Genomic DNA, 23,940 nt, shown 5'->3' on the forward strand with positions numbered 1-23,940 from the left:
GGGGACGGCGGCGCGGCTCCGGTGACCCATCCAGGCTGAACCTGTGATCGTCCCTCTGGAGCTAATGTCCAGTAGCCTAAGAAGCCCAATCCATCCTGCACGCAGGTGAGTTCGCTTCTTCTCCCCTTAGTCCCTCGATGCAGTGAGCCTGTTGCCAGCAGGTCTCACTGAAAATAATAAACCTAAACTAAAACTTTCACAAAGAGCTCAGGAGAGCCCCTAGTGTGCACCCTTCTCGTCGGGCACAGAAATCTAACTGAGGCTTGGAGGAGGGTCACAGGGGGAGGAGCCAGTGCACACCAGGTGACCCTAAAGCTTTCTTTAGATGTGCCCAGTCTCCTGCGGAGCCGCTATTCCCCATGGTCCTTACGGAGTTCCCAGCATCCACTAGGACGTCAGAGAAATAATATTTATAAAAATAACTAAAAAATAAATTAAATGAAACACCAGCCGACATACAACCCCCAAACCTCAACTGTAATTCAGCTGCGATGGGAGAGTTGGGATCCGCTTGCTTCCTTGTATTTTCGTTAGGATCTTTAGAAGAGAAGTCCTTTGAAAATATAAATGGTATGGTAAATGTATTTTTGTTCAGGAGATCTCACATTACTGAATATATGTTGTCACCAGCAGAGGGAGCTATTGCTACACATGAAACTTTTTCTCTTATGATTGCTATACAAGGGGGGAGGGCTACCCTTCCCCGTAAATGGCGCAAGGGAGGAATAATTAAAATGGCCGACACTGAAAAATTCATGTCACATCATGAGTCTAAGTACTGGCCAGCAATTCTCACTACAATAAACTCTATTTTAAAACCAATATGGGGATGCGCGCTGATGTCTGCTGAGCGCCTACCCCCCATGTTACTGCAGAGTCCTGTGAAACATTTACCCACACGCGGCTGAAGGCTCTCCTCAGCCACGCGGAACACTGCAGCCTCTATGGTGTGCGCGCGCGCTACGGGGCCGTCTCACTAAGTCCCGTAGCTGCGCCACTCCAGGTCTTCCTCGCGGCCTCTCTTCAATGGCGATGCACACTACGGGACCGCTCACCAAGTCCTGCAGCGGTGCCACTGTCTCCCCCGGTAATGCACGCTACGGGACCTTTCACTAAGTCCCGTAGCTGCGCCTTGCTAGTCTCTCCAACGTGGTCCTCCTCCACTCAGTCCCGCAGCGGCACTTCAGTCATCCCGGGTGACGCACGCTACGGGACTTCTCTCACCCCTCCCGTAGCGGCGCCTCTCCTGAGTGCTGAATCTAATGTGTGCTGAGCCACAACAGCTCCAATGATCGCATGGGGAGCTAGAGGGGAAGGGGGCCTGGAAAAAGAAATATGCTACACTAACCTTCCTGTGGGGCCTCTCTATGTTAAAAAACCCCTCATACTCACAGTTGGCGCTGGTAGGGAGATGCCGACTCCTTCAGCAGGAATCATTGTCTCCACTCCTGGACTTTGTCCCCCTTTTATTTGGGGGACGCAGCCTTTTCATCTGGTCAAGCCTGCACCCCCTTTCATTTAGGTGGGATCGGGCATTTACCATCTTGTCATCGGAAACCTGCACCCTTCCTTTGGTTAGGAGGGATTGGGCTAGTAAAAGAAAAGAATAAATAAATAAATAAATCTTCATGGGAGCAGGAGCTCCCTATTATCTAACCAGTTTTTGACCCAAGTGCATATTGTGCTTCCTAGCCCTGATTCTTGTAGCTTGTAGATAAGTCTCATGTGTGGTACAGTATCGAACGCTTTGGCAAAGTCTAAAAAGATTACATCCACCTCTTTACCCTGATCTAGGTTTGCGCTTACTGTTTCATAAAAGCCAAGTAAGTTGGTTTGACAGGATCTGTCCTTCATAAACCCATGTTGATTCCTTTTAATGACCTTATTGACTTCAAGGAACTTCTGAATACTATCTCTTAGAATACCTTCCAATACTTTCCCCACTATAGATGTAAGACTAACTGGTCTATAATTACCTGGTTCAGCTTTACTTCCCTTTTTGAATATAGGCACTACTTCCGCTATACGCCAGTCTTTGGGAACCATACCTGATATTACTGAATCCTCAAAGATCAAAGATAGCGGTTTTGCAAGTTCAGAATGAAGCTACATTAGAACCCTTGGGTGAAGAATACCATCGGGACCTGGTGACTTATTAATCTTTAAATGTTTTAATCGGTCACAGACTACTTCCTCGCTTAAATAAGTACCCATCAGTGGAATATTCTCATTATTGAGATTATGTGTTAGTCCCTGAATTGGGTCCTCTCTAGTAAATACTGTTGAAAAAAATAAGATTTTACTTACCGGTAAATCTATTTCTCGTAGTCCGTAGTGGATGCTGGGGACTCCGTAAGGACCATGGGGAATAGACGGGCTCCGCAGGAGACATGGGCACTTTAAGAAAGAATTTAGATTCTGGTATGCTCTGGCTCCTCCCTCTATGTCCCTCCTCCAGACCTCAGTTAGAGAAACTGTGCCCGTAAGAGCTGACAGTACAAGGAAATGATTTTGGGAATCCCGGGTAAGACTCATACCAGCCACACCAATCACACCGTATAACTTGTGATAAACTTACCCAGTTAAACAGTATGAACAACAACAGAGCATCAGATCAACCCTGATGCAACCATAACATAACCCTTATTTAAGCAATAACTATATACAAGCATTGCAGAAGAAGTCCGCACTTGGGACGGGCACCCAGCATCCACTACGGACTACGAGAAATAGATTTACCGGTAAGTAAAATCTTATTTTCTCTAACGTTCTAGTGGATGCTGGGGACTCCGTAAGGACCATGGGGATTATACCAAAGCTCCCAAACGGGCGGGAGAGTGCGGATGACTCTGCAGCACCGAATGAGCAAACACAAGGTCCTCCTCAGCCAGGGTATCAAACTTGTAGAACTTTGCAAAGGTGTTTGAACCTGACCAAGTAGCCGCTCGGCAAAGCTGTAATGCCGAGACACCTCGGGCAGCCGCCCAAGAAGAGCCCACCTTCCTTGTGGAATGGGCCTTAACTGATTTAGACAGCGGCAATCCAGCCGCAGAATGAGCCTGCTGAATCGTGTTACAGATCCAGCGAGCAATAATTTGCTTTGAAGCAGGCGCCCCAAGCTTGTTGGAAGCATACAGGATAAACAAAGATTCTGTTTTCCTGACCTTAGCCGTTCTGGCTACATAAACCTTCAAAGCCCCGACTACATCCAGTGACTCGGAATCCTCCAAGTCAGTAGTAGCCACAGGCACCACAATAGGTTGGTTTATATGAAGCGATAAAACCACTTTCGGCAGAAATTGTGGGCGGGTCCGCAATTCTGCTCTATCCGCATGGAAAAACCAGATAAGGGCTTTTATGTGACAAAGCCGCCAATTCTGACACACGCCTAGCCGAAGCCAAGGCTAATAGCATGACCACCTTCCACGTGAGATATTTTACTTCCACCGTTTTAAGTGGTTCAAACCAGTGTGATTTCAGGAAACTCAACACCACGTTAAGATCCCAAGGTGCCACTGGAGGCACAAAAGTGGGCTGAATATGCAGCACTCCCTTAACAAACGTCTGAACTTCAGGCAGAGAAGCCAGTTCTTTTTGAAAGAAAATGGATAAGGCCGAAATCTGAACCTTAATGGAACCCAATTTAAGGCCTAAAGTCACTCCTGACTGTAGGAAGTGAAGGAAAAGGCCCAGTTGGAATTCCTCCGTAGGGGCATTCCTGGCCTCACACCAAGCCACATATTTTTGCCATATACAGTGATAATGTTGAGCAGTCACATCCTTCCTAGCCTCTATCAGCGTAGGAATGACCTCATCCGGAATGCCTTTTTCTGCTAGGATCCGGTGTTCAACCGCCATGCCGTCAAACGCAGCCGCGGTAAGTCTTGGAACAGACAGGGCCCCTGTTGCACAAGTCCTGTCCTAGAGGCAGAGGCCACGGGCCCTCTGTGAGCATTTCTTGCAGATCTGGATACCAAGTCCTTCTTGGCCAATCCGGAACAAAGAGTATTGTTCTCACTCCTCTTTTCCTTATGATTCTCAGCACCTTGGGTATGAGAGGAAGAGGAGGAAATACATAGACCGACGGGAACACCCACGGTGTCACCAGTGCGTCCACAGCTATCGCCTGAGGGTCTCTTGACCTGGCGCAATATCTCTGTAGCTTTTTGTTGAGGCGGGATGCCATCATGTCCACCTGTGGCAGTTCCCACCGACTTGCAATCTGCATGAAGACTTCTTGATGAAGTCCCCACTCTCCCGGGTGGAGGTCGTGCCTGCTGAGGAAGTCTGCTTCCCAGTTGTCCACTCCCGGAATGAACACTGCTGACAGTGCGCTTACGTGATTCTCCGCCCAGCGAAGAATTCTGGTGGCTTCTACCATCGCCACCCTGCTCCTTGTGCCGCCTTGGCGGTTTACATGAGCCACTGCGGTGATACTGTCTGACTAAATCAGAACCGGTTGTTCGCGAAGCAGGGACTCCACTTGACGTAGGGCGTTGTATATGGCCCTTAGTTCCAGGATGTTGATGTGATGGCCAGTCTCCTGACTTGACCACAGCCCTTGGAAATTTCTTCCCTGCGTGACTGCCCCCCACCCTCGGAGGCTTGCATCCGTGGTCACCATGACCCAGTCCTGAATGCCGAATCTGCGACCATCGAGAAGGTGAGCACTCTGCAGCCACCACAGGAGAGACACCCTGGCCCTGGGGGATAGGGTGATTAACCGATGCATCTGAAGAGGTGATCCGGACCACTTGTCCAGTAAGTCCCATTGGAAGGTCCTCGCATGGAACCTGCCGAAGGGAATGGCCTCGTATGACGCCACCATCCTTCCCAGGACTCTAGTGCAGTGATGCACTGACACCTGTTTTGGTTTTAATAGATTCCTGACCAGTGTCATGAGCTCCTGAGCTCTCTCTATCGGGAGATAAACCCTCTTCTGGTCTGTGTCTAGGATCATGCCTAGGAGAGGCAGATGAGCTGTAGGAATCAACTGCGACTTTGGAATATATAGAATCCAGCCGTGTTGCCGTTACACTTCCAGAGAAAGTGACACGCTGTTCAGCAACTGCTCTCTTGATCTCGCTTTTATGAGGAGATCGTCCAAGTATGTGATAATAGTGACACCTTGCTTCCGCAGGAGCACCATCATATCCGCCATTACCTTGGTGAATATTCTCGGGGCCGTGGAGAGACCAAACGGCAACGTCTGAAATTGGTAATGACAATCCTGTGCCGCAATTCTGAGGTACGCCTGATGAGGCGGATATATGGGGACATGAAGGTATGCATCCTTTATGTCCCGAGTCACCATAAAATCTCCCCCTTTCAGGCTTGCAATGACCGCTCTTAGCGATTCCATCTTGAACTTGAACCTTTTCAGGTATATGTTCAGGGATTTTAAATTCAATATGGGTCTGACCGAACCGTCTGGTTTCGGGACTACAACATGGTCGAATAATAACCCCCTCCTTGTTGAAGGAGGGGAACCTTGACCACCACCTGTTGAAGATACAATTTGTGAATTGCAGTTAACACTGTTTCCCTCTCGTGGGGGGAAGCCGGCAGGGCCGTCGTGAGGGGGCATCTTCTCAAAGTCCAGCTTGTATCCCTGAGACACAATATCTATTGCCCAGGGATCTAACAGGGAGTGAACCCACTTGTGGCTGAACTTACGAAGACGTGCCCCCACCGGGCCTAGCTCCGCCTGTGGAGCCCCAGCGACATGCGGTGGATTTTTGTAGAGGCCGGGGAGGACTTCTATTCCTGGGAACTAGCTGTGTTGTGCAGCTTCTTTCCTCTGCCCCCGCCTCTGGCAAGAAAGGACGCACCTCAGACTTTCTTGTTTTTTTATTCGAAAGGCTGCATTTGATAATGACGTGCTTTCCTAGGCTGTGCAGGAATATAAGGCAAAATAAAGGAATTACCAGCTATAGCTGTGGAGACCAGGTCCGAGAATCCTTCTCCACACAATCCTCAGCCTTCCACATGCCTCTTAAGTCGGCATCATCTGTCCATTGCATATTCTACAGGACACGTCAAGCAGAAATCGACTCTAGGACCCAGTATACTCATGTCTCTTTGGGCATGTTTTATTATATATATCGCTTAAGACAGCATCTTTAATATATACATATCTCTATATATACACACACACATTATATATATATATATATATATATATATATATATATATATATATATATATATATATATATATATATATATATATATACACACATACATACACATACTAGGGTCTCAATCTCTGCTGATAAGGTATCTGTCCACGCTGCCACAGCGCTATAAACCCATGCCGACACAATCGCCGGTCTGAGTAGTGTACCAGAATGTGCACGCTATCTGCAGGATGAGAACAGCTGTTACGACAGGTTACCTTTTGGGCAAACGTGACACCCTAGGGGAAGATTCCCATCGTATCCTGGCCCTAGTAGGGAAAGGATACTCCCTGAGAATTCTTTGTGGGAAGCTGCAGCTTCTTGTCTGGAGATTCCCGCTCTTTTTCTTAATGAGAGGAGGGAAATTTACCTCAGCTTTCTTCCCCTTAAACATGTGTACCCTCGTGTCAGGGACAGATGAGTCATCAGTGATATGCAAATCATCTTTTATTACAATAATCATACATTGAATACTTTTCTGCCATTTTGGCTGTAACTTTGCATTATCGTAGTAGACACTGGAGTCAGACTCCGTGTCGATATCAGTGTCTATTATTTTGGATAGTGATCATTGAGAGACTCTGAAGGTCTCTGTGCCATAGGGACAGACATGGGTAGATTCCCTGTCTGTTCTCTAATCTTTTGTGCAATAAATTCACCTTAGCACTTACACATATCCAAACAGGTGTCGGCGTTGTCGACGGAGACACCCTCTCACACACATATTTGCTCCATCTCCTCCTTAGGGGAGCCTTTTACCTCAGACATGTCGACACACACGTACCGACACCACACACTCAGGGAATGCTCATCTGAAGACAATTCCCCCATAAGGCCCTTTGGAGAGACAGAGTATGCCAGCACACACCCCAGCGCTATTAACCCAGGAATAACACAGTAACTTAATGTTAACCCAGTAGCTGCTGTTTATATTGATTTTTGCGCCTAATTATGTGCCCCCCCTCTCTTTTTACCATCTTCTACCGTGTAACTGCAGGGGAGAGACTGGGGAGCTTCCTCTCAGCGGTGCTGTGGAGAAAAAACATGGCGCTGGTGAGTGCTGAGGAAGAAGCCCCGCCCCCTCGACGGCGGGCTTCTGTCTCGCTTTCATGTACAATTTTTGGCGGGGGCTCATACATATATACAGTGCCCAACTGTATATATGCAAACTTTTGTCAAAGAGGTCTCTAATTGCTGCCCAGGGCGCCCCCCCCTGCGCCCTGCACCCTTATAGTGACCGGAGTATGTGGGTGTAGTGTGGGAGCAATGGCGCACAGCTGCAGTGCTGTGCGTTACCTCAGTGAAGACTGGAGTCTTCTGCCACCGATTTCGAAGTCTTCTTGCTTCTTTCACCCGGCTTCTGTCTTCCGGCTCTGCGAGGGGGAAGGCGGCGCGTCTCCGGGATCGGACGACGAGTGTGAGATCCTGTGTACGATCCCTCTGGAGATAATGGTGTCCAGTAGCCTAAGAAGCAGGACCTAGCTTCAGAGAGTAGGGCTGCGTCTCTCCCCTCAGTTCCACGATGCAGGGAGTCTGTTGCCAGCAGAGCTCCCTGAAAATAAAAATCCTAACAAAATACTTTCTTACAGCAAGCTCAGGAGAGCTCACTGAACAGCACCCAGCTCGTCCGGGCACAGATTCAAACTGAGGTCTGGAGGAGGGACATAGAGGGAGGAGTAAGAGCACACCAGAATCTAAATTCTTTCTTAAAGTGCCCATGTCTCCTGCGGATCCAGTCTATCCCCCATGGTCCTTACGGAGTCCCCAGCATCCACTAGGACGTTAGAGAAAACTCATTTAGTGTGTCCGCTATGTCATGCTCCGCTAGTGCCGCACCCACACAGGTGCAACAAGCTCCGCTAGTGCCGCACACACACACACACACACACACAGGTGCAACAGGCTCCGCTAGTGCCGCACATACACAGGTGCATCATGCTCCGCTAGTGCCGCACACACACAGGTGCAACAAGCTCCGCTAGTGCCGCACACATACACACACACACAGGTGCAACAGGCTCCGCTAGTGCCGTACACACACACACACACAGGTGCAACAAGCTCCGCTAGTGCCGCACACTCACACAGGTACATCATGCTCCGCTAGTGCCGCACACACTCACACAGGTGCAACAGGCTCCGCTAGATCCGCACACACTCACACAAGTGCAACAGGCTCTGCTAGTGCCGCACACACTCACACAGGTGCAACATGCTCCGCTGGTGCCGCACACACTCACACAGGTGCAACAGGCTCCGCTAGTGCCGCATACTCACACAAGTGCAACAGGCTCCGCTAGTGCCGCTCACACTCCCACAGGTGCAACATGCTCCGCTGGTGCCGCACACACTCACACAGGTGCAACAGGCTCCGCTAGATTCGCACACACTCACACTGGTGCAACAGGCTTCGCTAGTGCCGCATACTCACACAAGTGCAACAGGCTCCGCTAGTGCCGCTCACACTCACACAGGTGCAACATGCTTCGCTGGTGCCGCACACACTCACACAGGTGCAACAGGCTCCGCTAGATCCGCACACACTCACACTGGTGCAACAGGCTTCGCTAGTGCCGCATACTCACACAAGTGCAACAGGCTCCGCTAGTGCCGCTCACACTCACACAGGTGCAACAGGCTCCGCTAGTGCCACACACACTCACACAGGTGCAACATGCTCCGCTAGTGCCGCACACACTCACACAGGTGCATCATGCTCCACAAGTGCCGCACACACTCACACAGGTGCATCATGCTCCGCTAGTGCCGCACACACTCACACAGGTGCAACAGGCTCCGCTCCCACAGTACTAGGATACGCAGCGAGGCATGAGGCACAGACGCACACATGTGTTCCTACCTTGTAGCTGCCAATGGTCAGTAGGATGTTTTTTTGGGGGATTTTGAAGCCGGTGCTCAGCATGGCCTTTAGGTAGGCCTCATAACGGTTCTCCCCAAAGCACGCAACCTCGCCCGTGCTCGTCATCTCCACCCCGAGCACCACGTCAGCTCCAGCCAGGCGGGAGAACGAGAACTGCGGCACCTGCGCGGGAATAAGGTGACAGACAGGTAACGGCGCTGTGCATGTAACGCTGGGGAGGGGGGGGGGGGGGGGGGGGAAGGTGCCACTTACTTTAACGCCCACAATTCCTGTGCCCATCATAAGTCCAACTGGTTCTACTTCCTCCCCCATAATGACCTGCGTGGCCAGAGCAATCATATCCACACCAAGCGTCTTGGAGACGAAGGGGAACGAGCGAGAGACTCGGACGTTGCACTCAATCACCTTCAGCTGGTCATCCTGCGGAGAAAGGTCACACCTCACTGCAACCGGACGCAGAGGTACCGCCACGGGGCACAGAGGTACCACCGAGGGGCAGAGAGGTAAGGGGGGGGCAGAGGTACCGCCGCGGGGCACAGAGTTAAGGGGGGCAGAGATACCGAGGGGCAGAGAGGAAAGAGTGGGCAGAGGTACCGCCGCGGGGCACAGAAGAGGGGGCAGAGATACCACCGAGGGGAAAAGAGGTAAGGGGGGGCAGAGATACCACCGAGGGGAAAAGAGGTAAGGGGGGGCAGAGGTACCAACGAGGGGCAGAGAGGTTAAGGGGGGGTGGGGGCTCAGAGATACCACGAGGGGCAGAGAGGTAAGGGGGGACAGAGATACCACCGAGGGGAAGAGAGGTAAGGGGGGAGCAGAGGCACCACCGCGAGGCACAGAGGTAAGGGGGGAGCAGAGGTACCACCGCGGGGCACAGAGGTAAGGGGGGAGCAGAGGTACCACCGCGGGGCACAGAGGTAAGGGGGGAGCAGAGGTACCACCGCGGGGCACAGAGGTAAGAGGGGAGCAGAGGTACCACCGCGGGGCACAGAGGTAAGGGGGGAGCAGAGGTACCACCGCGGGGCACAGAGGTAAGGGGGGGGAGCAGAGGTACTACCGAAGGGCTCAGAGGTAAGGGGGGGGGGGGGCACAGAGGTAAGGGGGGAGCAGAGGTACCACCGCGGGGCACAGAGGTAAGGGGGGGGCAGAGATACCACCGAGGGGCAGAGAGGTAAGTGTGAGCAGAGAGGGAGCGAGAGGTAAGTGTGGGCAGAGAACGAGCGAGAGGTAAGTGAGAGGGAGCGAGAGGTCAGAGGGGACAGACGGGGCAAGGGGTAGGACAGAGACAGGAGCTTAAGAGGACCATGGGGCATTATTGGTAAAAGCAGGCAGATATGGAGCGAGAGGGGCATCAGCAGGAGAAAGGGCAGGAAGAAGTGTAAGGTGTGAATAAGTGAAGGGTGCTCCGTGCTACAGGAAGTATAACCCCTGATGGGCCCGGAGTCCGTACCTTGGCGATGAGCTGCAGGTTGAAGGGTCCGGTCACCTGGAGCTCCTGACCCACCGCGTGTACAATTGCCTTGATCCTCTCCAGAGTTTTGGGGGTGATGTCTTGTGCAGGGGTGACCAGTGTGGCATCTCCAGAGTGCACCCCAGCATTCTCTACATGTTCCGAAATAGCCACAGCGACTACTACACCATCACAGGCCACCGCATCCACGTCTATCTCCTGTTTGCAACCCAGGACATTAAAAACGCATCAGCACAGACAGTAAGACAATGGAGTAACGCGTCTGCGCACAGACACTACCCCACAGAGGAGAAACGCATCAGCTCACAGACACTACCCCACAGAGGAGAAACGCATCAGCTCACAGACACTACCCCACAGAGGAGAAACGCATCAGCTCACAGACACTACCCCACAGAGGAGAAACGCATCAGCTCACAGACACTACCCCACAGAGGAGAAACGCATCAGCTCACAGACACTACCCCACAGAGGAGAAACGCATCAGCTCACAGACACTACCCCACAGTGGAGAAACGCATCAGCTCACAGACACTACCCCACAGAGGAGAAACGCATCAGCTCACAGACACTACCCCACACAGGAGAAACGCATCAGCTCACAGACACTACCCCACACAGGAGAAACGCATCAGCTCACAGACACTACCCCACAGAGGAGAAACGCATCAGCTCACAGACACTACCCCACAGAGGAGAAACGCATCAGCATACAGACACTACCCCACACAGGAGAAACGCATCAGCTCACAGACACTACCCCACACAGGAGAAACGCATCAGCTCACAGACACTACCCCACACAGGAGAAACGCATCAGCTCACAGACACTACCCCACACAGGAGAAACGCATCAGTCACAGACACTACCCCACACAGGAGAAACGCATCAGCTCACAGACACTACCCCACAGAGGAGAAACGCATCAGCTCACAGACACTACCCCACAGAGGAGAAACGCATCAGCGCACAGACACTACCCCACAGAGGAGAAACGCATCAGCTCACAGACACTACCCCACAGAGGAGAAACGCATCAGCTCACAGACACTACCCCACACAGGAGAAACGCATCAGCTCACAGACACTACCCCACACAGGAGAAACGCATCAGCTCACAGACACTACCCCACACAGGAGAAACGCATCAGCTCACAGACACTACCCCACAGAGGAGAAACGCATCAGCTCACAGACACTACCCCACACAGGAGAAACGCATCAGCTCACAGACACTACCCCACAGAGGAGAAACGCATCAGCTCACAGACACTACCCCACAGAGGAGAAACGCATCAGCTCACAGACACAACCCCACAGAGGAGAAACGCATCAGCGCACAGACACTACCCCACAGAGGAGAAACGCATCAGCTCACAGACCCTACCCCACACAGGAGAAACGCATCAGCTCACAGACCCTACCCCACAGAGGAGAAACGCATCAGCTCACAGACCCTACCCCACAGAGGAGAAACGCATCAGCTCACAGACCCTACCCCACACAGGAGAAACGCATCAGCTCACAGACCCTACCCCACACAGGAGAAACGCATCAGCTCACAGACCCTACCCCACACAGGAGAAACGCATCAGCTCACAGACACTACCCCACAGAGGAGAAACGCATCAGTACACAGACACTACCCCACAGAGGAGAAACGCATCATTTCACAGACACTACCCCACAGAGGAGAAACGCATCAGTCACAGACACTACCCCACAGAGGAGAAACGCATCAGCTCACAGACACTACCCCACAGAGGAGAAACGCATCAGCTCACAGACACTACCCCACAGAGGAGAAACGCATCAGCTCACAGACACTACCCCACAGAGGAGAAACGCATCAGCTCACAGACACTACCCCACAGAGGAGAAACGCATCAGCTCACAGACACTACCCCACAGAGGAGAAACGCATCATTTCACAGACACTACCCCACAGAAGAGAAATGCATCAGCTCACAGACACTACCCCACACAGGAGAAACGCATCAGCTCACAGACACTACCCCACAGAGGAGAAACGCATCAGCTCACAGACACTACCCCACAGAGGAGAAACGCATCAGCTCACAGACACTACCCCACACAGGAGAAACGCATCAGCTCACAGACACTACCCCACAGAGGAGAAACGCATCAGCTCACAGACACTACCCCACAGAGGAGAAACGCATCAGCTCACAGACCCTACCCCACAGAGGAGAAACGCATCAGCTCACAAACCCTACCCCACAGAGGAGAAACGCATCAGCTCACAGACACTACCCCACAGAGGAGAAACGCATCAGCTCACAGACACTACCCCACACAGGAGAAACGCATCAGTTCACAGACCCTACCCCACAGAGGAGAAACGCATCAGCTCACAGACCCTACCCCACAGAGGAGAAACGCATCAGCTCACAGACACTACCCCACAGAGGAGAAACGCATCAGCTCACAGACACTACCCCACAGAGGAGAAACGCATCAGCTCACAGACCCTACCCCACACAGGAGAAACGCATCAGCTCACAGACACTACCCCACACAGGAGAAACGCATCAGTACACAGACACTACCCCACACAGGAGAAACGCATCAGTACACAGACACTACCCCACACAGGAGAAACGCATCATTTCACAGACACTACCCCACAGAGGAGAAACGCATCAGCTCACAGACACTACCCCACACAGGAGAAACGCATCATTTCACAGACACTACCCCACAGAAGAGAAATGCATAAGCGCACAGACACTACCACACAGAGAAACGCATCAGCACACACTCTACCCCACAGAGGAGAAACGCATCAGCTCACAGACCCTACCCCACAGAGGAGAAACGCATCAGCTCACAGACACTACCCCACAGAGGAGAAACGCATCAGCTCACAGACACTACCCCACAGAGGAGAAACGCATCAGCTCACAGACTCTACCCCACAGAGGAGAAACGCATCAGCTCACAGACCCTACCCCACAGAGGAGAAACGCATCAGCTCACAGACCCTACCCCACAGAGGAGAAACGCATCAGCTCATAGACCCTACCCCACAGAGGAGAAACGCATCAGCTCACAGACACTACCCCACACAGGAGAAACGCATCAGCTCACAGACCCTACCCCACAGAGGAGAAACGCATCAGCGCACAGACACTACCCCACACAGGAGAAACGCATCAGCTCACAGACCCTACCCCACACAGGAGAAACGCATCAGCTCACAGACCCTACCCCACAGAGGAGAAACGCATCAGCTCACAGACCCTACCCCACAGAGGAGAAACGCATCAGCTCACAGACCCTACCCCACAGAGGAGAAACGCATCAGCTCACAGACCCTACCCCACAGAGGAGAAACGCATCAGTACACAGACACTACCCCACAGAGGAGAAACGCATCATTTCACAGACACTACCCCACAGAAGAGAAATGCATCAGTACACAGACACTACCACACAGAGAAACGCATCAGCTCACAGACACTACCCCACAGAGGAGAAACGCATCAGCTCACAGACTCTACCCTACACAGGAGAAACGCATCAGTACACAGACACTACCCCACACAGGAGAATCGCATCAGCTCACAGACCCTACCCCACAGAGAAACGCATCAGCACACAGACCCTACCCCACAGAGAAAGCATCAGCTCACAGGCACTACCCCACACAGGAGAAACGCATCAGCTCACAGACCCTACCCCAAAGAGGAGAAACGCATCAGCTCACAGACCCTACCCCACAGAGAAACGCATCAGCGCACAGACCCTACCCCACAGGGGAGAAACGCATCAGCCACAGACCCTACCCCACAGAGGAGAAACGCATCAGCAGACAACCCCACAGAGAAGAAATGCGTAACAAAACCCAACAGAGGGGAAATGCATCAGCACACAGACAACCCTATAGAGAAGAAACGCGTGAGAAACAGACAACCACACAGGAGAAACAAGTCAGCACACAGACATAACCCCACAGAAAAGAAACGCGTAACACAGACAACTACAGAAGAGAAACGCATCAGCTCAGACACACAACACAGAGGAGAAACGCATCAGCTCACAGACACTACTCCACAGAAGAGAAACGCATCAGCTCACAGACACTACCCTACACAGGAGAATTAGCACACAGACACAACCACACACGAGAAACTCGTCAGTTCACATACACTGCCACACAGGAGAAATAGGTCAACACACAGACACTACCCTACAGTGGAGAAACGCGTCAGCACACACTACAACCACAGGAGAAACGCGTCAGTAAGACACGACCACACTGGAGAAATACGTCAGCACCCAGACACACTAGCCCAAAGTAGAACGGGGTGAAAACACAGACTACCCCCACAGAGGAGAAACGCATCAGCTCACATACACTACCCCACAGAGGAGAAACGCGTCTGCACAGACACACTGACCTTGGCTTCCTGGATAAACTTGGAGATGACCACTGGATACTCTTTAGACACGGCCAGGGCAGTACTGAGAACCCTCTCTAGATCTTCCTCCGAATATGCCACATTCATGGCAGCTCCACTCAGGACGTAGGACGGGCGCACAACGCAGGGAAATCCCACAGTGTTACAGAACTGCACAGCAGACTAGAAAGAGATTGCGGAGGACCAATCAGGAACTGTAGCAGACACAGAGCACGGATGCCCCCGCGCAACACACCCAGCCTCACCAGCGCCTGCCTGGATGTGTGCGGTGCCAACCAGCACCCCCGGTGGCCCATCCACACTCACCGGTAACACCTTACTATGATATCCGCTCCAAGTCACCAGCATGAGGCCAGCGTCACAGGCAGCAAAGACGCCAAGGAGCACCAGGGTCACACCTACCTCCATGTCAGACAGCTCCTTCCACTGCGGCTGGCTTATCCCAATGGTGTCCAGCAGCCGGGAGAACTTGAAGCGGTTCTCGGCAGAGTCTATGGAATCGGGGGAGGTGCCCAGCACACGGCACTGCTGGCGGTGTAGCGACATTGCGATGTTATTAGGCAGCTGACCCCCCATGGACAGGATTATCCCTTCAGGGTTCTCTAGCTCATAGATGTCCATCACCACCTGCGGATGAGACCGTCTAATCAGTCATCGCTACCAAGACAATGCCCATCATTACCGCAAGCGCCATCCTTTACCAGACTGCTCCAGTATAACCAGGAGCCTCCCATTTACCTGACTGCTCCAGTATAACCAGGAGCCTCCCATTTACCACACCGCTCCAGTATAACTAGGAGCCTCCCATTTACCACACCGCTCCAGTATAACCAGGAGCCTCCCATTTACCACAGTGCTCCAGTATAACCAGGAGCCTCCCATTTACCACACTGCTCCAGTATAACCAGGAGCCTCCCATTTACCAGACTGCTCCAGTGTAACCAGGAGCCTCCCATTTACCAGACTGCTCCAGTATAACCAGGAGCCTCCCATTGACCAGACTGCTCCAGTATAACCAGAAGCCTCCCATTTACCAGACTGCTCCAGTATAACCAGGAGCCTCCCATTTACCAGACTGCTCCAGTATAACCAGGAGCCTCCCATTTACCGCACTGCTCCAGTATAACCAGGAGCCTCCCATTTATCAGACCGCTCCAGTGTAACCAGGAGCCTCCCATTTACCAGACTGCTCCACTATAACCAGGAGCCTCCCATTTACCAGACTGCTCCAGTATAACCAGGAGCCTCCCATTTACCAGACTGCTCCAGTATAACCAGGAGCCTCCCATTTACCGCACCACTCCAGTATAACCAGGATCCTCCCATTTACTGCACCACCCCAGTATAACCAGCAGCCTCACATTTACCGTACTACTTATAACCAGGAGCCTCCTATTTACCGCACTGGTCTATATTTCCACACAGCCGCCCCCTTGTTATATAAATACAAGTACTACTCTCTGGTATCACCGCTCCAGGACAACCCTGACCCATCCAGTCACCACCCCTGCTCCCTCCAGTCACCACCCCTGCCAAGTACTGCCCTACCCAATCACCACTCCTATCCACTCCTGCCCCACCCAATCACCTCTCCCGGATAACCCTGACATTACCCAATACTGCCCATCCAATCACCTCTCCTGGATAACCCTGACATTACCCAATACTGCCCCATTCAATCACCACTCCCGGATAACCCTGACATTACCCAATACTGCCCCATCCAATCACCACTGCAGGATAACCCTGACATTACCCAATACTGCCCCATCCAATCACCACTCCCGGATAACCCTGACATTACCCAATACTGCCCCATCCAATCACCACTCCCGGATAACCCTGACATTACCCAATACTGCCCCACCCAATCACCACTCCAGAATAACCCTGACATTACCCAATACTGCCCCACCCAATCACCACTCCCGGATAACCCTGACATTACCCAATACTGCCCCATCCAATCACCACTCCCGGATAACCCTGACATTACCCAATACTGCCCCATCCAATCACCACTCCCGAATAACCCTGACATTACCCAATACTGCCCCATCCAATCACCACTCCCGGATAACCCTGACATTACCCAATACTTCCCCATCCAATCACCACTGCAGGATAACCCTGACATTACCGAATACTGCCCCATCCAATCACCACTGCAGGATAACCCTGACATTACCCAATTCTGCCCCACCCAATCACCACTGCAGGATAACCCTGGCATTACCCAATACTGCCCCATCCAATCACCACTCCCGGATAACCCGGACATTACCCAATACTGCCCCACCCAATCACCACTCCCGAATAACCCTGACATTACCCAACACTGCCCCACCCAATCACCACTGCAGGATAACCCTGACATTACCCAATACTGCCCCACCCAATCACCACTCCCGAATAACCCTGACATTACCCAACACTGCCCCACCCAATCACCACTGCAGGATAACCCTGACATTACCCAATACTGCCCCATCCAATCACCACTGCAGGATAACCCTGACATTACCCAATACTGCCCCATCCAATCACCACTGCAGGATAACCCTGACATTACCCAATACTGCCCCATCCAATCACCTCGCCCGGATAACCCTGACATTACCCAATACTGCCCCACCCAATCACCACTGCAGGATAACCCAGACATTACCCAATACTTCCCCATCCAATCACCACTCCCGGATAACCCTGACATTACCCAATACTGCCCCACCCAATCACCACTCCCGGATAACCCTGACATTACCCAATACTGCCCCACCCAATCACCACTCCCGGATAACCCTGACATTACCCAATACTGCCCCACCCAATCACCACTCCCGGATAACCCTGACATTACCCAATACTGCCCCATCCAATCACCTCTCCCGGATAACCCTGACATTACCCAATACTGCCCCACCCAATCACCACTGCAGGATAACCCTGACATTACCCAATACTGCCCCATCCAATCACCACTCCCGGATAACCCTGACATTACCCAATACTGCCCCACCCAATCACCACTGCAGGATAACCCTGACATTACCCAATACTGCCCCACCCAATCACCACACCCGGATAACCCTGACATTACCCAATACTGCCCCACCCAATCACCACTGCAGGATAACCCTGACATTACCCAATACTGCCGCATCCAATCACCTCTCCCGGATAACCCTGACATTACCCAATACTGCCCCACCCAATCACCTCTCCCGGATAACCCTGACATTACCCAATACTGCCCCACCCAATCACCACTGCAGGATAACCCTGACATTACCCAATACTGCCCCATCCAATCACCACTGCAGGATAACCCTGACATTACCCAATACTGCCCCACCCAATCACCACTGCAGGATAACCCTGACATTACCCAATACTGCCCCATCCAAACACCTCTCCCGGATAACCCTGACATTACCCAATACTGTCCCACCCAATCACCTCTCCCGGATAACCCTGACATTACCCAATACTGCCCCACCCAATCACCACTCCCGAATAACCCTGACATTACCCAATACTGCCCCATCCAATCACCACTCCCGGATAACCCTGACATTACCCAATACTGCCCCATCCAATCACCACTCCCGAATAACCCTGACATTACCCAATACTGCCCCATCCAATCACCACTGCAGGATAACCCTGACATTACCCAATACTGCCCCATCCAATCACCACTCCCGGATAACCCTGACATTACCCAATACTGCCCCATCCAATCACCACTCCCGGATAACCCTGACATTACCCAATACTGCCCCATCCAATCACCACTCCCGGATAACCCTGACATTACCCAATACTGCCCCATTCAATCACCACTCCCGGATAACCCTGACATTACCCAATACTGCCCCATCCAATCACCACTCCCGGATAACCCTGACATTACCCAATACTTCCCCATCCAATCACCACTGCAGGATAACCCTGACATTACCGAATACTGCCCCATCCAATCACCACTGCAGGATAACCCTGACATTACCCAATACTGCCCCATCCAATCACCACTGCAGGATAACCCTGACATTACCCAATACTGCCCCATCCAATCACCTCTCCCGGATAACCCTGGCATTACCCAATACTGCCCCACCCAATCACCTCTCCCGGATAACCCTGACATTACCCAATACTGCCCCATCCAATCACCACTGCAGGATAATCCTGACATTACCCAATACTACCCCACCCAATCACCACTCCCGAATAACCCTGACATTACCCAATACTGCCCCATCCAATCACTACTGCAGGATAACCCTGACATTACCCAATACTGCCCCATCCAATCACCACTCCCGGATAACCCTGACATTACCCAATACTGCCCCATCCAATCACCACTCCCGGATAACCCTGACATTACCCAATACTGCCCCACCCAATCACCACTGCAGGATAACCCTGACATTACCAAATACTGCCCCATCCAATCACCTCTCCCGGATAACCCTGACATTACCCAATACTGCCCCATCCAATCACCTCTCCCGGATAACCCTGACATTACCCAATACTGCCCCACCCAATCACCACTGCAGGATAACCCTGACATTACCCAATACTGCCCCATCCAATCACCACTGCAGGATAACCCTGACATTACCCAATACTGCCCCACCCAATCACCACTGCAGGATAACCCTGACATTACCCAATACTGCCCCATCCAATCACCTCTCCCGGATAACCCTGACATTACCCAATACTGTCCCACCCAATCACCTCTCCCGGATAACCCTGACATTACCCAATACTGCCCCATCCAATCACCACTGCAGGATAACCCTGACATTACCCAATACTGCCCCATCCAATCTCCACTCCCGGATAACCCTGACATTACCCAATACTGCCCCATCCAATCACCACTGCAGGATAACCCTGACATTACCCAATACTTCCCCATCCAATCACCACTGCAGGATAACCCTGACATTACCCAATACTGCCGCATCCAATCACCACTGCAGGATAACCCTGACATTACCCAATACTGCCCCATCCAATCACCACTGCAGGATAACCCTGACATTACCCAATACTGCCGCATCCAATCACCTCTCCCGGATAACCCTGACATTACCCAATACTGCCCCATCCAATCACCACTGCAGGATAACCCTGACATTACCCAATACTGCCCCATCCAATCACCACTCCCGGATAACCCTGACATTACCCAATACTGCCCCATCCAATCACCACTCCCGAATAACCCTGACATTACCCAATACTGCCCCATCCAATCACCACTGCAGGATAACCCTGACATTACCCAATACTGCCCCATCCAATCACCACTCCCGGATAACCCTGACATTACCCAATACTGCCCCACCCAACCACCACTCCCGGATAACCCTGACATTACCCAATACTGCCCCATCCAATCACCACTCCCGGATAACCCTGACATTACCCAATACTGCCCCACCCAACCACCACTGCAGGATAACCCTGACATTACCCAATACTGCCCCACCCAATCACCACTCCCGGATAACCCTGACATTACCCAATACTGCCCCACCCAATCACCACTGCAGGATAACCCTGACATTACCCAATACTGCCCCATCCAATCACCTCTCCCGGATAACCCTGACATTACCCAATACTGCCCCATCCAATCACCTCTCCAGGATAACCCTGACATTACCCAATACTGCCCCACCCAATCACCACTGCAGGATAACCCTGACATTACCCAATACTGCCCCATCCAATCACCACTGCAGGATAACCCTGACATTACCCAATACTGCCGCATCCAATCACCTCTCCCGGATAACCCTGACATTACCCAATACTGCCCCATCCAATCACCACTGCAGGATAACCCTGACATTACCCAATACTGCCCCATCCAATCACCACTCCCGGATAACCCTGACATTACCCAATACTGCCCCATCCAATCACCACTCCCGGATAACCCTGACATTACCCAATACTGCCCCATCCAATCACCACTCCCGGATAACCCTGACATTACCCAATACTGCCCCATCCAATCACCACTCCCGGATAACCCTGACATTACCCAATACTGCCCCATCCAATCACCACTGCAGGATAACCCTGACATTACCCAATACTGCCCCATCCAATCACCACTGCAGGATAACCCTGACATTACCCAATACTGCCCCATCCAATCACCATTCCCGGATAACCCTGACATTACCCAATACTGCCCCATCCAATCACCACTCCCGGATAACCCTGACATTACCCAATACTGCCCCATCCAATCACCACTGCAGGATAACCCTGACATTACCCAATACTGCCCCATCCAATCACCTCTCCCGGATAACCCTGGCATTACCCAATACTGCCCCATCCAATCACCACTCCCGGATAACCCTGACATTACCCAATACTTCCCCATCCAATCACCACTGCAGGATAACCCTGACATTACCCAATACTGCCCCATCCAATCACCACTGCAGGATAACCCTGACATTACCCAATACTGCCCCATCCAATCACCACTGCAGGATAACCCTGACATTACCCAATACTGCCCCATCCAATCACCTCTCCCGGATAACCCTGGCATTACCCAATACTGCCCCACCCAATCACCTCTCCCGGATAACCCTGACATTACCCAATACTGCCCCATCCAATCACCACTGCAGGATAATCCTGACATTACCCAATACTACCCCACCCAATCACCACTCCCGAATAACCCTGACATTACCCAATACTGCCCCACCCAATCACCACTCCCGGATAACCCCGACATTACCCAATACTGCCCCACCCAATCACCACTGCAGGATAACCCTGACATTACACAATACTGCCCCATACAATCACCTCTCCCGGATAACCCTGACATTACCCAATACTGCCCCATTCAATCACCACTGCAGGATAACCCTGACATTACCCAATACTGCCCCATCCAATCACCACTGCAGGATAACCCTGACATTACCCAATACTGCCCCATCCAATCACCACTGCAGGATAACCCTGACATTACCCAATACTGCCCCATCCAATCACCTCTCCCGGATAACCCTGACATTACCCAATACTGCCCCATCCAATCACCACTCCCGGATAACCCTGACATTACCCAATACTTCCCCATCCAATCACCACTGCAGGATAACCCTGACATTACCGAATACTGCCCCATCCAATCACCACTGCAGGATAACCCCGACATTACCCAATACTGCCCCATCCAATCACCACTGCAGGATAACCCCGACATTACCCAATACTGCCCCATCCAAACACCACTGCAGGATAACCCTGACATTACCCAATACTGCCCCATCCAATCACCACTCGCGGATAACCCTGACATTACCCAATACTGCCCCACCCAATCACCACTCGCGGATAACCCTGACATTACTGAATACTGCCCCATCCAATCACCACTGCAGGATAACCCTGACATTACCCAATACTGCCCCATCCAATCACCTCTCCAGGATAACCCTGACATTACCCAATACTGCCCCATCCAATCACCACTCCAGGATAACCCTGACATTACTGAATACTGCCCCATCCAATCACCACTGCAGGATAACCCTGACATTACCCAATACTGCCCCATCCAAACACCACTCCCGAATAACCCTGACATTACCCAATACTTCCCCATCCAATCACCACTCCCGGATAACCCTGACATTACCCAATACTGCCCCATCCAATCACCACTCCCGGATAACCCTGACATTACCCAATACTGCCCCATCCAATCACCACTCCCGGATAACCCTGACATTACCCAATACTGCCCCATCCAATCACCACTCCCGGATAACCCTGACATTACCCAATACTGCCCCATTCAATCACCACTGCAGGATAACCCTGACATTACCCAATACTGCCCCATCCAATCACCACTGCAGGATAACCCTGACATTACCCAATACTGCCCCATCCAATCACCACTGCAGGATAACCCTGACATTACCCAATACTGCCCCATCCAATCACCTCTCCCGGATAACCCTGACATTACCCAATACTGCCCCATCCAATCACCACTCCCGGATAACCCTGACATTACCCAATACTTCCCCATCCAATCACCACTGCAGGATAACCCTGACATTACCGAATACTGCCCCATCCAATCACCACTGCAGGATAACCCCGACATTACCCAATACTGCCCCATCCAATCACCACTGCAGGATAACCCCGACATTACCCAATACTGCCCCATCCAAACACCACTGCAGGATAACCCTGACATTACCCAATACTGCCCCATCCAATCACCACTCGCGGATAACCCTGACATTACCCAATACTGCCCCACCCAATCACCACTCGCGGATAACCCTGACATTACTGAATACTGCCCCATCCAATCACCACTGCAGGATAACCCTGACATTACCCAATACTGCCCCATCCAATCACCTCTCCAGGATAACCCTGACATTACCCAATACTGCCCCATCCAATCACCACTCCAGGATAACCCTGACATTACTGAATACTGCCCCATCCAATCACCACTGCAGGATAACCCTGACATTACCCAATACTGCCCCATCCAAACACCACTCCCGAATAACCCTGACATTACCCAATACTTCCCCATCCAATCACCACTCCCGGATAACCCTGACATTACCCAATACTGCCCCATCCAATCACCACTCCCGGATAACCCTGACATTACCCAATACTGCCCCATCCAATCACCACTCCCGGATAACCCTGACATTACCCAATACTGCCCCATCCAATCACCACTCCCGGATAACCCTGACATTACCCAATACTGCCCCATCCAATCACCACTCCCGGATAACCCTGACATTACCCAATACTGCCCCATCCAATCACCACTCCCGGATAACCCTGACATTACCCAATACTGCCCCATCCAATCACCACTGCAGGATAACCCTGACATTACCCAATACTGC

The 23,940-nt window shown here is 51.8% G+C and overlaps 1 protein-coding gene across 1 annotated transcript in view; it reads right to left on the reverse strand.

Moving 5' to 3' along the window:
* The window catches only part of CAD (carbamoyl-phosphate synthetase 2, aspartate transcarbamylase, and dihydroorotase), a 78,440-nt gene that overhangs the window by 33,517 nt on the left and 20,983 nt on the right, over positions 1 to 23,940 (reverse strand). Inside the window, exons 18-22 of the mRNA XM_063950838.1 lie at positions 15,377 to 15,601; positions 14,954 to 15,136; positions 10,508 to 10,726; positions 9,313 to 9,480; positions 9,040 to 9,222 (exon numbers count right to left, since the gene is read on the reverse strand). Coding sequence (XP_063806908.1) covers positions 9,040 to 9,222; positions 9,313 to 9,480; positions 10,508 to 10,726; positions 14,954 to 15,136; positions 15,377 to 15,601 — 978 coding nt within the window. The remainder of the gene's footprint in view (positions 1 to 9,039; positions 9,223 to 9,312; positions 9,481 to 10,507; positions 10,727 to 14,953; positions 15,137 to 15,376; positions 15,602 to 23,940) is intronic.

The sequence above is a fragment of the Pseudophryne corroboree genome, unplaced genomic scaffold (assembly GCF_028390025.1).
Source record: "Pseudophryne corroboree isolate aPseCor3 unplaced genomic scaffold, aPseCor3.hap2 scaffold_1242, whole genome shotgun sequence".
NCBI classification, from domain to species: Eukaryota; Metazoa; Chordata; class Amphibia; order Anura; family Myobatrachidae; genus Pseudophryne; species Pseudophryne corroboree.